The sequence below is a fragment of the Dermacentor silvarum genome, chromosome 6, assembly GCF_013339745.2.
Source record: "Dermacentor silvarum isolate Dsil-2018 chromosome 6, BIME_Dsil_1.4, whole genome shotgun sequence".
Taxonomy (NCBI): Eukaryota; Metazoa; Arthropoda; class Arachnida; order Ixodida; family Ixodidae; genus Dermacentor; species Dermacentor silvarum.
Window position 1 is genome coordinate 131,475,793 of NC_051159.1, and position 15,125 is coordinate 131,490,917.

At 44.8% G+C, this 15,125-nt stretch overlaps 1 protein-coding gene across 1 annotated transcript; it reads left to right on the plus strand.

The window, feature by feature from the left end:
* Positions 1-779: 779 nt before the first annotated feature.
* On the plus strand, positions 780-14,034 carry LOC119456010 (CDGSH iron-sulfur domain-containing protein 3, mitochondrial-like). Its single transcript, XM_037717595.2, has 4 exons — positions 780-970; positions 1,399-1,533; positions 2,432-2,576; positions 13,888-14,034. The coding sequence occupies exons 1-4, from the start codon at positions 914-916 to the stop codon at positions 13,929-13,931; spliced, it is 381 nt and encodes a 126-aa protein (XP_037573523.1). The 5' UTR covers positions 780-913; the 3' UTR covers positions 13,932-14,034.
* Positions 14,035-15,125: the final 1,091 nt, after the last annotated feature.

A 15,125-nucleotide genomic window follows, 5' to 3' on the forward strand; every position in this document is an offset into this window, starting at 1 on the left:
CCAGTTTCGGGTACGTTAGTTCTGACAAGGGAGTTTTCGGCGCTTGCAATCGCTTCCGGCGTATGCAGCATGCAAAAACATGGTATTCAAGATTTTTATTTTCTTACTTTGAGGGAGCCATCGCCGACAGGTGCAGTGTGGACATTGTTACCCTGGTAAAGCGTCTAGTTTAGTATCAAACTGAACGCGGTAAACTAAACGAACGGGTATTTTGGAGTTGGCTCTTAAATGTACGCCCTTTACGCTCTAAATTAAGTTCAGTAAAACGAACTTGTTTTTATGTAGCGCGCGCTACACGTTCCGCTTGTTTGATGGCGTATGATATATTAGTACCCCAAAATCACGGTCTTCGAAATTCAATGGCACACCTTGCTGCTGCAACAGCAGGACACCATGCAACGCGCCTCATGCGCATGCAAAACTTTGTCACAGTGTAATGAAGTTGGGCTGCGCTTAATAAAGATAAAATGCGTTCTCATAATTTACTGACCTGCTTTGCTACATTGAGAGACCCTGAGGCGCGGCGCAGAGCCGTTCTTACATTTATTTTTCCCGCCTTTCGATGCGTTGCTCGATGGGAGCAGCTTTTATTTTAGCGGGGAAGTAAAAAGGCGCATGATAAGTATAATATAGCTCTCTATTACAAAATTTTGTCCTTCCACTGTGCATGAAATAAGACAAATTCAAGTTCCTCAGGCAATGTGTTCCTCCATGATCAGGATCGTACACCGTGGGCATGGAGGACCGTGGGAGAGGATATATTTAACGGGTGAAGTCGCATCAATATCAACATCACCTTTAGCTGACGACCTTGCGAGTGTGCAATTTTGTCTATCTAACGTCTGCGAATAAAATTGTTTTGCCTGACAGTTCTTGCACACTGTTTGTGGTAACTCCCTCATTCAAGTAAAACATGTCTGCCATCACAAACACCGCGTTAAAGATGCGAAATCTTGTCCGGATTCAAGCGGTGAGCTACGCAGTCATGTGCATTCATTGCTCGTGTTTCGTGCTCGTTTATAAGGAATGTTTCGCACTCACCTTCTTGGCGTGTAACATCACTGTACGTTAGTAATAACACTGTCATCATTTAAAATCAAATTTACTGTACAACTCTCTCGAGGTTGTTAACAATACGTCTAGTTCTTATTGGTTGCGTTCTCCGCTCGGGGAGCACCACGGAGTTTATTCGTGAAAGAGATCTCAAACAACGTTCACCGCTACATATAACACTAAAACTCGTACGGCCGTTATTAGTTCTTGATATCTCGATCGCTGTCATGGTTGATCAGCTTCAGTTCTCACGAAGCAATCTTACGTACGATCGGCTGTTTTTAAATACCACTTAAACGCAACTGACATGTGAACTTCATTACATCTAACTGTTCTGTTTTGTAGGCCAAATGTAGCACGACCGCAGCGCCAAAGGAGCCGGTTAAGAAGGGACAAATAGCTAAAAGGATTCCAGCATTTGTGAAGCTTGAAGCGGGCAAAACATACTCCTGGTGTGCTTGCGGTCTCAGCAAAAAGCAGGTAAGATATGCATCTGTTAACCTAGCGGCTATGCTTACTACTGCGATAGCTGACTGAGGTGCGATAGCTGACTGAGGTTTTCTGCAACAAAAACCCGATGAGCATTGTTTTAGCTGTGGCTTGACGCTATTTTGGTGCCTTTAGTGATGTAAGTTTGTGTTCATTGATTAGCGAATTCCAATTTGCTGTATGTGCACTTAGTACGGGCACAACTGTGGTACTTACCTCTTCTGCGTCATCTCCTAACCTAAACGAGTGAACCTAGCCAGATTGTCTCATGTGTACCTATATCCACAGGTCGGCAGAATAAGTGGATGCTCACTTATACTTCCTCACCGATATTTTCGCAGGCTCTACTCACTCGCGCTCATATGTACTCACACTCGTTGGTACTCATTCACGTTCCTACACACACTCACTCTTTCGTGCTCACCAACACTCATAGGTGTTCATAGTCCTCCTATACACACTTTCCAGCACTCGCTCACGTTCATATACTTGCGACTCCTCCCACTCACCGGCATTCAGTCATATACATATATGTCCTGTCACGCTCACCTACAATCATTCACGTTCATCCTTACATCAACTTAAGATCCCTGTCACTGACTATCATTTCTACTCTTACTTTTCATACTCAAGTCCACTAAAACTCACTGCCAGTCACCCCTGTGCATTCAGGTCCACTCACACCATTCACCACTAACTCTCTATTCATGCCTGTGAAATGAGTGTGGAGTGATTATGAGTCAGTCTACTAGTGAGTGAGTATGCCGATCTATGCCTATATCTGCTGCAGTCTTCCTTTTTATGTGAAATGATAAAATGCTTATTCTTTCTTGTGTCTAAACATATGCAAAAATGTCTTGTATTTAGTCTTTTACCACTTTCTTTCTAGCCATTCTGCGACGGTGCCCACAAGGGCAAGGAGCTTGGTGTTGGGCCGGTGCGTTTTACCGTTGAAGAGAGCAAGAAATACCTCCTGTGCAGGTGCAAGCAAACCAACAACAGGCCTTATTGTGACCTGACTCATGTCAAGACTTGTAAGTCTTGTTTTGATGTTGTTAAATATTTCCATCATTGCGACTGTCTCACCAACACAGTGCAACGCAGAAAGCCTATGAATTGTGTCAGCTACTCAGTAATGATAGCTTCCTTGGAGAATACAGGATAAGTCACCGATTGTACGCAACTGACCCTTCCGTGAAGCTTCCATCGAGTCGGCTTTCTGCAGCGAGGGAATAAAGGCAGACAGTGGAGAGGACATTCTTCTGGTTCTCTGTTCTGGTAGGCCCACACTACTCATAGCTATTGCTGCACTGAATTTAGTCGGTGAGGCAAAGTACAAGGTATAAACAGCAGTCTCACAAGAATATGCAGGCGTAAGAATTTTGGAGTTACCGAGCTATGAATTGAGGGCAGACTTTTATGTCTTGGAAGTGTCACTATGGATATCCATCATCTTATAATTTTCTAACCATGCCTCATGGTAGTTTTTCCTCATTGCCATCAATCAATACTGGCGTTACTGTGCTCCTAATTCAAAGAATAGTGTGACTTTTCGCCCTGACAATTGTGGCAAGAAATATTTTACTAGCCTAACAACCACAAACCCTTTTGTGCATCTGAATGTAAATGTCAATGTGCTATGGAATATTTGGAATAATATAATAATAATCAAGAGCAACAATTAGTATGCACAAGTAAAAAATCGGACTGTCTGAGCAAGCAAGTGTTTTGCAGAGTTCCCGAGCGAGTTCAATTGACTGTCTTCTCATGGTGGTTACAAATGTCGACTGCCTTAACCCTCCTTAGTTCCTACAAAATAAGTGCCATCGTCTTCATTCTAGAGCTCACAGTTTGCCAAGAAAGCACAGTTGAATTAGTTGTAAATATAATAGACTTAGGTGTTGTAAACACATATGATGTAAGCACACAACACAAGTGAGCCTCAAAGAACAGCAATAGAAGTGGTGATGAATTTTTTTTTTTTTTTTTTCAATGAAGCTGCACCATATAGTAGAAAAATTCATGTGCTAACCATTGTTCCCTTGCTTGTTGAGTGACTGAAGTGCTGGTGGTGGTGGTGGATGATGTTGAAGCAGGCAGGGTTAGCCTGGCATACATAGCCAGGTGTTGCGAATGTCGACGTCCGAGGGTCCACGAAGGCTCCATGTATGGTGCCGTGCCAGGTGCCAAGAGGAGGAGATATCCAGGGAGATTAGAAAAACTGTTTTATATACAAAATGTACATTATTTTACAAGAAGGGCTCCATGATATTGGAGCCGTCTACGTGCTAACATCTTTGCATGTAGTAGCGTTTACATCTCCGAGAGTTCTACATGGTCGAGCCTCTCTCTACATGGTCAAGCCTCTCTCTACATGGTCAAGCCCCTCTCACAACACTCAAGTCCCCTGTTTTATCCCTTTCGTTTCCCTCTTTCACTCGACGAGGGAATACACTGTAGTTCTTTTAGCCAATCAGCATCTTGGATCAGGTGGCCATATCCCGCACGTGATGTGTCGTCGTTTCCCGCCGGGCTCCGCCTCCAATCCTGTTAGGTCGCCCCCGAACACAGGCAGCGGTTGACACCTTGGGAACCGAACGTTGATGTCGTTCCCCTGGGATTGCCAGACACTGGCCCCTTTCAAGATTCGCCTCTCCATAGCGGTCAGTTCGCGCAATCAGGGAGGGCGGTGGCTGTCTCGAAAGGGCGCCAGTTTGGCGCGTCGCAATCGACGCCGGGCCTCGTCATGGTTCGGGCGGCGCTGGTAATTCACGGAACCGCACCAAAGGGGCGACGCTGCCGTTTAGCGACGCATGAGGTAGCCTGGAGATCAACTGCTAATCCCTCAGTCCCAGGTGACAATTCTCGGCCGCGAGAAAGGGGCGCCAGATTGGCGCGTCTGAGTCGGCGCCGGCCTCCTTTTGTCCCGAAGGACCGCCAGACACAACACAGGCTAACCGCGAGTTTCTCCTGATCCTCCTTTGAGTTGAGATCAGGTGTGTGTCACCAGGTGTCGATGAGCTCTGTGCCTCGCAGGAAGGCTATCGGCAGTCGTTGCGCTCTCTTTCTAATTGCCGCGTGCCCTCCGGGGAAAACGACATCTTCAAAGGTCCGGTGCGTAAGACTGCTCTTTTGCATGCTGTCGACCATCGCTTTTCTTTGTGTCAAAGTGCGGGCATAGCCAAACGAAATGTTCGATGTCGCCAATGTCACCACAGAAGTCACACAGCGGGGAAGCGCAACGCCCAGTCTTGAATAACCAAGCTGGGGTGTACACAGAGTCGGTTCCGACGCGGTACAACAGCGTCGCTTCTTCGTGAGTAAATCCATGAGTCACACAGGCTTCGTGTGGAGTCTTGTGGATTGCTCTAAAGTGAAAGCGGATTGCATCCTTAGGATTCTGAAAAGTTTTTTGAGCTGGCTATCGCTCTCGTAATCTTAGTACAAGATTCAGTGCTTTGAAGTCTCAGGGATATCTGATATCCGCAGACCACACACTGAGAAATATCAGCATGGCCAATCACGCTGTGGGCTCCTTATGGCTGTGAAGGGCTAGGAGCAGTGGCGTACCGACGGGGGGGGGGGTTGGGGTTGTACCCCCCCTGAGGCTGACCTAACCCCCTCTTTTGTTTAACCCCTTTTCTTTCCTTGCGCATTTGAGTACTGTAACTAAGATGTAAGACACGCAATCGTCTGCACACTCGCAAAAAGCAATTTTTTTTACAATTTCCCGTGAAGAAATTGAAATTAGTGCTGTTTAGATGGTATTGGCAAACTGTCACCCCCCCCCTGGCAGAGATCCTGGGTGCGCTACTGGTTAGGAGAACTGTTGTAACTAGCATGCTAAAAGCCTGCACACCAGGAAATATTGAAAGCAGAAGAAAGGTGCTTTCCAGAGGGGATATTCTGTAATGTCCACCTAGTGGACTGTCCATTTCGACCACCGCTGATTGGCTGGAGCTGAACTAGTGAGAAGGTAACTAACTGGCTGTGGGCACCTATTTTCTTCTCACTGGTACCCCAGCCTAGTCAATCAGCACTTCAGCAGTAGACAATATGGACATGTCCACAAGGTGGACACTTACAGAATGTCACTAGCCAATCTCAGGAGCAGTGTGTCACAGTTCTTGTAAGCATCACACTCCTGATGCAAGGGAATGCTGAAAAGCCAGGCACTGGGCTTATGAGGGGTGTTGGGTGGATCACTTTGGTGCCGTGTATAATAACTTTAATTTTTTAAGGAAGAGCTTCAAATACGCACTTGAAAGTAATTTGTAACATGAAGAAAAGTGTTGTGCAGGAGGCTTATCAACGCATCCATCTGCACTACCTCAGCCATGCATAGTGCGGTCCACTGTTAGAGGGAACGCGTGATTCTAGAGTTAAGTGTAAATTTTCCCCCCTAGCAACTGTACGATTGCCTAGCTTTGCCTGGTGACTTGTGGTTGGTGGCATGGTATCTTTCTATGCACTTATGCAGTGCATTGCACTTGCTATTGTTACGGGTCGAGGTTCTGGGATACCTTTCAACTGCACTGTTTCCATCGCTCCTCTGCCCTGCTGCTCGAGCTCGTTCCATTTCAAGCTCGAGTCGCTTCAATTCAAGTATGTGTTCCCTCTGTTCCTTACGTTCCTGTTCTTCACATTCTTTCTGTTCTTTACGTTCCTGTTCACGTTCTTTCTGTTCTTTACGTTCCTGTTCTTCAAGTTCCTGTCGTTCACGCTCTTCTGCCTGACTTTTTGCAGTTTCCCTCTCTCTAATGATCTCTAGGCATTCCGTAAGCCCATCATCCTCAGCCTTTAGAGCAAGAATAGCCTCAATCAACTCTGGTTTTCGGAGTGCATCAGTGACATCCAGGTGCAACTCCTTCGCTAGCTCCAACAACTCCGGTTTACACGACTTCAAATTCATGGCTGTTTTCAGTGCTGCTGTCTCTACTGTACACAACTATTTTGCCGCAACCTAACTAGGCGACAACAATAGCTTGAATTACCCGTTCTGTTCTAACGCTTCAACAAAACCTGGCAAAACTCAGCAAAGAAAGTCTCACACTCACCAACTTGCAGCCAAGAATCCGGTGTAGACCATCGCAAACGCTGTATTCAGTTGCGACTTGGTAGACGAGGCTCGTAGATCCATGTATGACCGCTTGGCATTCAGTTGCAGAGCGGCTTGGGATTTGATAGATCTCACCGCTGCTAACCAGTTGTTACGGGCCGAGGTTCGGGGGTACCTTTCAACAGCGTCTGCTTGGAGCTCGAACCAGGTTGGCCATCTGAGAGGGCCTGGCAGGGAAGACGAGGCGACATAAAAACAAGTAGCAGAGTTTATTACATGGTTACGGGTGAGCGTTGTACTCCAAGGAAAGCATATAAGAAAAGTTCAGCGTGCATGCACCATGCACGCTAGGGCAAAGCAAAGTGTTCTTCACGTGGCTGCTGGCTGGCCTTCTCATACCCTCCACCATCCGGGCACTTTCTTCCTCCTTCTCCCCTATTGCAGGCTAAGGCAATCCATAGGTTAGCATAAATGATAGGAGACCGGAGCCGGGTGAACGTCCTTGGTGGGGGAGCAAGATTGAGGACTGGACGACAGGTTTTGTCTCTGACCCTCGCTACTGACACGTCTATTCATGTTGACGAGCGAGATCGTTGCGCATGCCAATCACCATGCGCCTACACGCGGTCCGAGCATGGTCACTCAACGTGAATCGGAATTCACTATACACGTGGTCCGGGCATCACAGCTCTAAGGGAATCTTAACACTATGCATCTACGGTATGCACTTGTGCAGTGCAGCCGGCACTTGCAGCTAAATTGCCAGCAAAGTGAGTGCTGCAAATGAGTGTGTTCCCTTTAACAGTGCACTGCTTTGTACTGTTCAAACAGGACCCTTCGTGCAGCCACTCGTGCAGTGACTGCCTATCGATATCCCACACCAGTTGTTTTTCTGTTTTGGGGGCCTATTTGTGATGCTGCACTTTTTTTGAAGTTTTTTCCATGACATGAGCTCCAGCTTTTACAGACCATGTTCAGAAGCAATGGGAATGTTTATGTGTTTCTAGGACTTTTTAGTCATGAGAGAAAAGGGAAGTGAACTTGGATATTGAATGTTCTAACAGCGGAGCTGTTTAAGCCGGCCGTAATGTGTGCCGCCTGACACTGCGTTGCCGAGTAACCACCTTGCGGATCGTCGCGCGCTATGCTCGAGAGAGAGAGAAAGAGAAAATGAGAGCGAGAAAGAATGTGCGCATTGTGCGCTGTGCTCGGGAGAGAGAAAGAGAAAATGAGAACGAGAGAGAGAAACAAATTGTAGCAGCACCGACGAGGCAACGTGCAGAGGTGCCGCCGCCGCCATCCGCGCTTCTCCGTTTCCCCGCATTAGCGCTGAATGCTCGTGGTGTCCGTGACTGCAGCAGGCAGTTCGGCCGAGCTCTCTCCAGCTGCGCGCTACTGTGCATGCACCGTGACGTCATCCTGGCGTGTCGTCTGCTGCGCGCCGCCTGTACACTGTGCATAGCTTTCGCCCCACTTCTCCTAGGCGTGTTTGGACTGCAAGTGCTTCGCGAGGCGTTCCCCGATGCCACGGACCACGAGGAAATGCATATACACTTCGTATAACTTAGCATCACTTGGCATTACTTCGTATAACTTAGCATCACTTCGTATAGCCAGGACCAGCTAGGAACTGATCAGCTCTGCTGTGTCTTTAGCCTTGCGCCACTAGTACATAGCTACCATGCTTTTTTTAGATTTGAGAAAATATTCTACTTACTTTATTCTCCACTGCAGACAGCTCGCAAGAAATCCAGCAATAAATGCCCAAAACAAATACAAAATAAATATGAAATCAGCACCTAAGTGAATAAACTTATTAGGCATCATAATTATTAATATGACAAACATTAATCAGTCATCGTGCATACGACACAAATAATTAAACAAGTCATGCCTCATAAGTCACCATAGAACAATTTGTAGTGTGCGCATGCTTGTCATCTTATTCACACTTGTTCACATGTATTAAACTTGAAATACATAAACCATAGGCATTTCAAATTGCACGTAATGGAAATGCCTATGTGTTTGTTGTAGCTATAACATTAAACTTCTGTGCTCTAAAGCAATAGAAAACATCAATTTATGTCTTCCACATGCCAGTGAAGATAGCTGTGATCCTTTCTGATGACAGCTTGCACGCATATACACCAGTCATGATAGCCTGTGCAACATGTAAGCACGAGTATCAAGTGTATTCTTGTGTCGAGCCGACTTGAGAATCGGTTCGGTGTTGTTACTTGCTTTGCCAACATTTACAGTTTTACCGTGACAGCGGTTAAAAGGTTGAAACTGGATTTTCTATGTCCATCCTTTCCATAATCCTTTACACTATACTGTCATTGTTATCGTGAAGTTGTCATCACTTTTGTGCCTTTGTCACATCAAATTCTTATCCTTAGATTTGACATCACCTTATGGCCACGAAAATAACTTTTCCTACCACCACCTATAGAGTTTTCTACTACAACTGCTGGACAGAAATGTGGCACTGTAGTCATTCAGCCATCATTGGCATGATGGGTAATACAGTAATACATCAATATTTATACAATTTGGCTTGGTTGCTTTGAAAGAGTAAATGCAGCTTCTTTTATTGTTCTTTGTGGCTCAGACATTCTGCACTAGTCGCGCAACATTTTCTTAGAGCAGTGGAGTGCTTTACCTTGAGAACTGTTATTCTGTTAATTAATTTCAACTGCATAAATAATCTTACACTTGTCGGTACGCATGTTGCTAGATCTGAATGGCTTGTGAGTGGTGGCACTCACCATGGTTAACTTCTTTAGGTATTCTAAAGAGTTCGTTTTGTTTGTGATGTTCTGAAAACAGTACGATGGTCAGAAACAAAGAGCAGGTCACACTAGTCATTGCCATACTGCAAACTTGAGGTGACTGCTGGGTAAAACAAGAACCAAGAGGATTGTTCGAAGCCAAGCGAGGCAAAGCTTACACAGTTGAACCTCGTTATAACAAAGTCGGATCTGACATGAAAATACCTTCGTTATATCCGATATTCGTTATAAGCATATATATTCGCAACACACTGATCTTGGCAATAAAATTTCAATTTACTTCGTTATATCCCATAATTCGTTATACCGAGGTTTGACTGTACATATTCATGTAAGGCTCATCAATGCTGGATGTAGCGCCTTAAGGGGTATTTACAAATGGGAAAGATTACACTGATCTCATGACGACGCCAAGGTTTTGTGAGACGGTGGGCCGCCGCCATATATCCCTGGGAGGGTGAAGAGGTTCTGGCAGAGAGGAGTGAACAATCTTTGCTTGCAGGGGCTCTGGAAGTGTATTTTGAGTGGGGGAGCAGTAGCAGGGGCTCATTTCTCTAGCGCAACCTTTTTTTTTTGTTATTGTAAAACCCGGGCTTATACTATATCAGAAAGGCTGGCACTCAAAGCTGGGAGGGAGGTAAGAAAGGGGGTTGGGGCGCTGTTTCCACTGTACAGGAACCAGTGGAATAACCTCTGGTTAGGGAGCTTCTACCTGCTTGGTGAGGGATGCAGCAGCATTTTGTGCTGGCGTCTGGCAACCTTAACCAAACTGCTGCTCAAGAGGGCAGCAGCCATATTGCAATCGCTTTGTTGTTGTGGTCACCACAGTCACAGTGGCTTGGAGTGGTATTTGTCGAATTCAGCATGTTCTCAATTCTGATTGGCTCGCAGGTATTTCCGATTGGCTCAGGACACTAGCATGGCAGAACTTGACGCCACCCAAAATAGGAATCGAATCACATTTTTGAAGGTGCATTCCACCTACAGGCACCATAATGGCTAAATTAGACAATGACGACACTCTCGATGAAGCGCGTTGGTGCTTTTGTCGTCAGAAAAAGATGAAGCATGGTGTCGAGAGTGTAAGCTGCCAAAGTACTCTGATAAAACTGACCTCTCTCTCCAGTCCGTGTGAGGACCCATGTGAGTGGGAGAAGTCTATGGAGAATTCTCTGTGACGACTGATGTCACGTTGCTCCTCCCGTATCCTTTGCAGGTATCTCCTTTGTGTGAATACCTTCATACCAGCAGGGTGTGTAAACACTAACACCAGATTTCCCTCTTGTAATTCTGGTATGAAACTCCATGCCACCATAAGTGGAGATCGAACTCATGCCCCTGTGCCAGTGTGCAGTTGGGAGCCGGACATGCCAAACACTGAGCTAGTGTGCAGCTTTGGTGCTTGACAATTTGTACAAGGCTTTCTGTGTAACACAGGCTCTGAGACTGGTGGCATGTGTGCTTGCATTTCGGAGGCCATGCTAAGAAATTGCGTAGTGGACAAAGAGGGTGTTGTGATGCATCACAAAGAAGTTCTTCAGAAGATGTCAATGGCCTGCTGTGTGAGCCTGCTGATGGCACAGTAGAATAGTCCGGAGTCGGAGGAATCAGGATGTCGGCCGATTTCCGGGAATGGAACTGAACTGAAACCAAAGCACCTTGAACCCGAACCCAAGCTGAATCAGTGCTTTTATTTTAGTTAAATAACTTGGTTGTAAGTCAGCAGACTCGGCACTACTCTTCGTTCGTGCTGTTCTTGACGTGATTTTTGTGACTGTTAATTTTGCCTTTAAGCTTTACAGCCGACTTTCGCTAATTCGACCATGACGGGACCGACGAAATTGATTGAATTATCCCGCGGGTCGAATTAAACAAGATGCAGAAAAAAACAGCAAAACACAACACTGATTCATTTGGCAGTATTTGCCCGATTCGAACGCGCCCCCGAATCATACGCGTGCCTAATTTTTATGTGTCCAAAGTAGAAAGCTAACGTAGAAATAACATTAGTTCCTAAACAAAGTAGAAATCTAATACAAACCGGATTTATTAGCAAGCAAAACGGGCAAGGGTCTAATTTATGTGCTGCGCACACTGACAGCCGGTTTTCTAAAGTCAGCTTTGCCGTGTTACATCAGTGTTATGCGGTAAAGCATATGCACGCCGCGAACGAAATTTTTGTTTTGTATTCGATAGCACTGTGCAGGCAACTTTTGGCCCAATCTTCCTGAAAAATATACAAAATAAAAGGCATGTGTCGGAATCGGGTAAGTAATGTAATCAGACATTGTGACCTACGGTTACTGCTTGAAAATTTGCCCAGGGCAGGCCGAAAATAAGTGTTTTCGGCGGAAGGTGACCTGTGTTCTCGCATTCATTGTCCACTAAGCTCGGGTGAGACAGACGCTGCCACTAAAGGGCTCGATACTGGGGTCACCCTAGGGATCTGGCACGTGCGTGTTGACTGGTCAAGTTCGAATTTTCTGGCGAAAGCCAATTTTAGGATCAAAACAACGAAAGTCTGGACCCATAGAAATGCATTACCGTCAGTTGGGATCAAATAAATCTGAAAATCAAATTAGCCGGAGTCATATTGACAGAAGTCTACTGTATCTGGATGACAGAAGAAACATTTTTAATGCCTTTAATATTTCATACTGCAATTATTTATTTATAATTACACCACAGGTTTCAATCGGAACATTGAGTGATAGGGGAGGAAAGTAATTACATAAAGCATAAACAGGAACCCCAGTCTTATAAGTTTAAAGTGTGTGCAAAATGTTGTAGAGAGGAAGAGATGTTTCTAACTGAACAACAAAAATGGAGGATGTTATCTGAGCAAGCTTTCATTTAATCAATTGATCCATTGTGAGCAACATGAAAAAATTCGGCTGAATAAACGTACACTTGCCAACTGAAGAACACAAAACAACAGATTGACGTTTCGGCGCCCAGTACGGGTGCATTGTTCACCTGTAGGTGGCATTGAAAAGATGCCAACTTCGACTTGAGGGACGCAAACTGTCGAATCTTCGTTACGGTGGACCGTCCATGCTTTTCGCGAAGTGCAATGGGTTTGACGAAAACTCGTCTGGCGAGGAAAGAACATGGCTGAATAAGCGTTCACTCGCCAACTGAAGAACACAAAACAACAGATCGACATTTCGGCGCCCAGTAAGGTGAACAAGGCACCTGTACTGGGCGCCGAAACGTCAATCTGTTGTTTCGTGTTCTTCAGTTGGCGAGTGTACGTTATTCAGCCATGTTCTTTCCTCGCCAGACGAGTTTTCGTCAAACCCTAGACTTCATAAAAAAATTTGCATGAAACAGATAGGCCTTATAGTTCGATATACGTGGTACAGAGTGAAACATGAAAGTTAGGGGCATGAGGTGTTCCTTCGCTGCAGCTTGCCATCTTTGCTGTATGACCCCTGCAGTTCCACTTTAAAACCTGTTTAAAACATGCCTTTAAAGTACCAAAGCAGTGTGTGATCTTTGTTACATCTTATCTGTCTACACATACTAAAACGTTTGCTGCTCAGTTTTTTTCTTTTTTTTTTTGTACATTGATAATTTTCTGTATAGACTGTTGCTTGAAAGCATTCAGCAAACACATTTACGTCATTTTATTTAATCTTGTTCTGGCTTTAAAGAGACTTTTTTCTCAATTGTAAGTGTGCTTTGCCTGACTAATAGTGGAATTGGTTATTGTCATAACGAAAAAAAAAAAAAAAAAAGTGGGAGCAGTGCGTCCCACCACTTCACTGTTGCGTGTAGCATCATTGTTGGAGCTATCTGTTTATTATGCATCTCAGAAAACACAAAAAGTGCACACATATGAACAGGCTTAGAAACTGACTGCACTGTCAAGCTTGGCAAAATGTCTTGTTGGAAAGCCAGCTTTAAAATTATGAAAAAAATTCCAGACGGATGAGCAAAACGAGAACAAGATGAAAGAAGGAGCCAAAGTTTCGATCGGTGGACTTGTCTTTTTCAAGGCCAGTGGCAGCAGCAGTGCTGCCGGTTTCGTTTGCAGATTGCATGCTAAGAATCGGCATTAACATGTTTATTTTTTCACTCTGTTATAAACTCAGTAGAATGATGAAGAAACTCATTTTGTAGAAATATAATTTTGATTACTGTTTGAGAAATGATTAGTTACCTGTCGTGGTGGCGTACTGGTTTCGGCGTTGCGCTGCTAAGCCCGAGGGTGTGGGATCAAATCTTGGTGGCGGCGGCCGCATTTCGAAGGGGGCGAAAGGCAATAACGCCCTACCATGCATCGGGTGCACGTTAAAGAACCCTTGGGGTCAAAATTAATCCGGAGTCTCCCATATGGTGTGCCTTATAATCAGATAGTGTTTTCGGCACTTTGAACCCCAGAATTTAATTTAATAATTAGTTGACTTTATTAAGCACAGCTGCCCTTATTTTTGGAGGAAGAGCTTTGTTTTAGACTAAGTGCATGCGGTTATGTTTACATTGCAGTTATTCCAGAGCCGGTTCGTGCGGCCCTGAAGATTAAACTGTAGTTCGAGAACAGTGCCTCATCCTCTGCTGTCCACGTAAAGGAAGATATTTATAGTGTCCATCGGCAGCTCTTGTAAAAAATGTCAATAAAGGCTGTTCAGATTATTTCATTTTTTTTTTTTTGACTGATACACCACACTTGTAAATGCTGAGAAGCTCCCAATTGCCATTGCTATTAAATGGTCGATACAACAGACTTATAAATGTGAAGTATGGTAATAAGCACTTTCCATGTACTGTCATTAACTGAACAGGGTGCAGAAGAGTAACCCATTAGCACAGGTTGACGTGAAACGGGTTAACTGATGTCATTGAAGTGCGCCACATATGCAGTGGCACATGCTCAGTTACCCAAGTTGGCCTCAAAGAGATCCATTAAAGAGTGGCACATGCCCAGTGCAACATATCGGGTGACCCAAGTTGGAAGAAAAATGGTTAGGGACATAGTTAAATATAGAGATAGATCAGTAGATAGTCCCAGAAAAGTGCGTGAAGTGCCCTAAATATGCTAATCGCACTAATGAAACTTGCAGTGATCAACACATTTAAGGGCCTGTACTGTTTTAATCACTTGGCTTCTGGCATTTCCTCGGTGCCAGCATTGGTTCAGCGACACATGAAGGTAGTGCTTAGCAGTATTCCTGGAGTACAGGTCTACATGCACATTATTCTGGCTGAGCGAGCAGGAGGACATTCGTCACTGGCATTGCTGCGGCCATGGAGTTTCTCACTATATTACCTAGAGAGAAACCTGGCGCTGCTGTGCTGAGGTATGCTTGGGAATTCCGGTAAATTGCGACTTCGGATTGGCATCGTTCTTGGAGAGCCAGAATGCCTTGAAGACGCACCTGGCTAGCACCGTTCCGTCTGTCACAAGGATTCATTTCTTGCTGAAACAGCACGTAAAAAGCCGTTTTCGCTATATTATTACACAAAAACATGTTTTGTTTAAATTTGAGGACTTATTATTGGATGTACAATTATATGAAATGTAAAAAAGTATCAGCTCGGTCGCTAAAGTTGGAGGACAGACAAGATTCTCGCTTGCTTTGGAACAACTTGTCATCTGTTCTTGCTTTTCTTCTGTTGATTCTGCATTGTAGGTGAGTAAACTTTATTGAGGGATATAATATGGGTGAATGAAAGCCTTTTATGCAGATTTTATTTTAAGAACGCATTATTTGTGTAGCCATATC

Excerpts from the sequence above, each read along its gene's own strand:
- LOC119456010 (XM_037717595.2), top strand. The coding sequence starts at position 914 with ATGTCTGCCATCACAAACACCGCGTTAAAGATGCGAAATCTTGTCCGG. Across the intron at positions 971-1,398 it reads ATCTTGTCCGGATTCAAGCG|GCCAAATGTAGCACGACCGC; the intron begins GTGAGCTACGCA and ends TCTGTTTTGTAG. Across the intron at positions 1,534-2,431 it reads GCGGTCTCAGCAAAAAGCAG|CCATTCTGCGACGGTGCCCA; the intron begins GTAAGATATGCA and ends CTTTCTTTCTAG.